Here is a 4,097-nt window from a genome sequence, read left to right on the forward strand (position 1 = left end):
GAAGTTGCTTTTCCCCGAGGCAGTGCTTGCCCGCTCCGGGCGATGTTGTCCGTGGAGGGAAAGTCCTGATCTTCGCACCGAACCAGGAAAAATGTCCGAAGATAAGTAAACAAAATAGAAAAATGATGAAATTAAAGTAAAATACATTTTTAAAGAAGTTCCAACCTTGTAAGTATTATTATATAGAAGCCCAATATGTTAGTACTATTGTAGAGAAGGCACCTATTATGGTATCATAATTACAAAAAAAAATCTCGCTGTTATGTAGGCTTGTGTTGGACCGCATGTTGATTACACAGAAATATAAATGTTTTTTTTTTGTAAAATTGACGACAGTGATAAATAGATCACATGCATGTACCATTTATATTCCATAACATTGAGAAAATGATGGAATAAACTAGTACTCCTTAACTTTGTTATCAGTGGTTTATGGCTTCTTGCCTCAACATTTCAAACATGCATGAAGCAAATCGCTCTCCAACGTTGACACGAGATATGATGACTTGTATTCTAATTTGCTCCCTTTATTTTAGATTATAAGACTTCACTTTTAGACGCATAGATTTTTATACGTGTTTAGATATATACACTATGTCTACTTTTGTTTACATCCAAATTACAACCAGTGATCAAAGGGATGATTCTAGCATCCAATCACGTGTGTATTTGTTTTAATCTCCTTTGTTGACTCCTTAACAAACACAAGCTTCGTAGAACTATACATACATTATCTAGTCTCACAAGCAGAAAAATAATTTCGTATAGAAGTTGGTGCTTATTATATTAACTTTCTAAAACCATTAGTTTAACTAAGTATATGCAAAAAAAAAAAACTAACTCTCAGGCTGCGCATGGGCATGGCAGACACAGCACCGAGCTTCGGGCGCTTGTTTCTTGACGACGAGTATGTGGAGTAGGCTGTCGTCCCACACGTCCACGCCGAAGAGGCGGAACCGCCGCTGCACGAAGGCCCATATCGCGACGTCGTCGCCCTCCTTAAATGTGCACTGGCGGGTGAATTGGAGGTACCCCTCTCCCTTGACGATCGTGCCCTGGCTGCTATCCCACCGCGATAACCGCAGCTCCTTGGCGCCGGCTTGGAGGTCCACGAGCATCACGGGCAGCCCGCCGTGTGCCTTCCCCTTCTTCTTGGCTGTCGTCCTCCTGTTGTTGCCATCCCGCGGTTCAGGCTGCTGCCCCCTCGGCCGCCTCCTCGGCCCCTCCAGGAGGTTGGCGGCCTCGAGCTCTTGGGGGCTCAGGATCGGGCGAAGGTGGCGCTCGACACCGTCCAGCGGGATGCGGAACCGGCTCTGGTGCCCGTCCAGATCGGTCTTCGACACGCGCTTGTCGTGTATGAAGTGCACCGGCAGGTCGGCGCGGAGCCCCAACGCCTGGAGGAAATGCCTGCGCAGGCATGGCGGCGCTTCTCGGCTGCCGGCAGCCGGCGGTGGCGGCTGTAGCGAGGGCGGGACGACGACGCTATTGATGGGTGCGACGTCATGAACGGCCCCAACGTACGGAACTATCGCACCTGCTGACGCCGTCGCCTCCTCCAGCAACGATGATGAGGAGGAGGACGACGACTTGGCGCTGGCCTCGTCCTGACGCGCCCGCTTGTTGGCGCGCTGCTGGGACTCGGCGAAGGCACGGTCGTATACTACGATCTCGAGAGAGCGCTTGGCGTCGACGAGACACATCTGCTGGTGCGTTGTTGCGCGGCAGAATGGAACGTGGAATGGATTGATGGCGTCGCTGCCCCGCCGCCGTGAAATATATATAGTGGCCATCCTTCCGGACACGGATCGGAGGCGGAGTCCGTCCGCGACTGGCATTAAGCGGAGTCCGCCTCGCTCGCCCCACTCTAACAACCCATTCGAATTCGAATTACGCGGGGCCTCGCGGTCGCATGTACGGGGGCGGCACGAGTGCGAGGCGGCGTTGGCGCGAGCTGCGGGTGCGGCCGAGGATGGCGCAGGAGGAAAACGGGAAAACAAACTGGTGGCGCTCCACGTGGGAAGCTCAAATTCATTTTTCTAAAGATTTTGAATAGAAAAGAAATTAAGAAAAAGGGAAGAAAGGTTATCTCCCTGTACGCAGGCATGGCCCATGCGCCGCCAGTTCCAGCACCACCGGGCAAACCGCCCTTTCCTCTCTCCTCCTTCTCCCTCCGCCGCCGCTCCTTCAGCTTGTGGTGCTCAAACGGCAACGCGCATGGAAGAGACAGCGCCACCGCCACCACGAGCGGCAGGGCGACGAGGAGGAGGTGGTGGTCCGACCCCGGCGGCAGCCGAGAAGACTACGGCCCCTCTTCTCCCGGTGGAATTAAGCAAAGGATTATGATTGTGAAATGAAATTTCCTTCACCCGGTCTTCAGGCAGACAAAGAAGTTCGATTCAGTCATGGATTGGAAGGAAGGCAGGCGTAATGAAGAAGTTTGAATGGTTCAGGCAGTGTGCCTGCAGCATCAGCTCTGTACTTGCTGGTGCAGCTGATAATAGTGTAAGTGGCCAGCATAGTGTTGGATAGACAGTTGCCTTGCCAATTTTGTCGTGACAGAACGGAACGGAACGGAACAGTTAGGAGGGCCTTTGTTGTGACAGGAGCAGAGCCAAGCGAAAATGCTGATATTTTTTAACTTATGTCCCCATTGAATCCTTGGAATTCAATTTTTTCGATAGGGGAAATTTATTTTATCAGAAATGAAACATAGTTACGGCCTCTACAAAGTTTATAAGTTAGAAAATGAGTTTGATTGCAAATTTCAAAACAATTGGTGGCTAAAAATCCAAATACACCAAATCCTACGTGTATTTATTTTAGATTGAGTTTGAGCTTCAATTTGCCTCTTTTAACTCATATTGATTTTAGTTAGTCAAATTTGAGTTGCTTTAGGTGTGTTTGCATAAATCACTAAAAAGGTGGAGACTGGAAGAGAAATGTGTCATAGAGCCATTTCTACCTGTTTTGGTGATTAAGTGCACACCACACCACATTGGACTAACTACTTGATATGAGCATGAACACATGTTCTAGCAAAGAGCAAATGTCCAAATGAGTAGAAATAAAGACTGTCGGTATCCTGAATCAGGGGTACCCTATTCTACGATATGAAGGCGCTGCACACGTACGACACCTTCAGGCCACATAGAGAGCAGCACCCGACCCCACCACATGGGCAGGTCTAGGGGCACCACGTGGCAAGGAAAGATAATACTTCCCATGGTACATCGATGGGTCCAGACCTCCGCAGAGGGACGCCGGACCCCTGTGTGTACGGGTCCGGAGCTCCCAAGAGGGCACGCCAGGTCCCTCCGAGTAAGGTCCGGGCCTTGGCAAGGTCCCGAGACGAGGAGGACCCCGGCATGAGAAGGGGTCCGATGCCGGCACGTGTCCAGGCTGTGCCCTATGCTTCCCGCTCAGGCGGAGATCCGCTGCTGCCGCGTGGCTTGTGGCTCGTGACATAAACCAACGGGCCGAACCTGACGTAAGGCCCATACAGCCGTGCAGCCTCTGCATTTATTGCGGAGAGGACGCGCCGCCTACCACCACGCTGACGGACGACATGCCCTCTCAGCATTTAATGCGCCCTGTCCAATCCACTGGCAGACGGCATCAGAGTCATCCAGCAGACGGCGCGCCTGGCCAGTCTGTTGGTGAATAGTGCGCCCGTGCCGAGCGGCGCACTGTACTCATCATCCCTTCTACAAGAAGTTTCCCCTGCACGCCGAGGATACGCAGATCTCGGGCGTCAGGACATAAGAAGATTGCCCCAGCAGCAAACATTTGTGGCTCCAAGTGTTATATTCATTATGTCCCTGGGCCCACATGTTGGGGCCCAGTACCTTTGTGCATGTCCCCCTTTAGTTATAAAAAGGGAGACATGCGACGTTACAACACAGGCTCATGCAGGCTCATACAAGCTGATAGAAGCACAAGCTTAGGCTTTAGACCCAATCTTAGACTCACAAGCTCATACGAGCTCACCAGCAATACATCACTCAGTGGAGTAGTAGGGTGTTACGCTCCGGTGGCCCGAACCACTCTAAATCCTTGTGTGTTCTTGTGTTCTTCATGTTTCCCCAACTAACAAGCGA

General features: G+C 51.1%; 1 protein-coding gene across 1 annotated transcript; it reads right to left on the reverse strand.

The window, feature by feature from the left end:
• Positions 1-762: 762 nt before the first annotated feature.
• On the reverse strand, positions 763-1,790 carry LOC103637401 (uncharacterized). The gene has a single exon (XM_020543185.1). The coding sequence runs from the start codon at positions 1,788-1,790 to the stop codon at positions 837-839; it is 954 nt and encodes a 317-aa protein (XP_020398774.1). The 3' UTR covers positions 763-836.
• Positions 1,791-4,097: the final 2,307 nt, after the last annotated feature.

Source organism: Zea mays, chromosome 8 (assembly GCF_902167145.1).
Source record: "Zea mays cultivar B73 chromosome 8, Zm-B73-REFERENCE-NAM-5.0, whole genome shotgun sequence".
In the NCBI taxonomy this organism is placed as follows: Eukaryota; Viridiplantae; Streptophyta; class Magnoliopsida; order Poales; family Poaceae; genus Zea; species Zea mays.

What these genes read in the sequence shown, in the direction of transcription:
- LOC103637401 (XM_020543185.1), bottom strand. Translation starts at nt 1,790, where the DNA reads ATGGCCACTATATATATTTCACGGCGGCGGGGCAGCGACGCCATCAAT.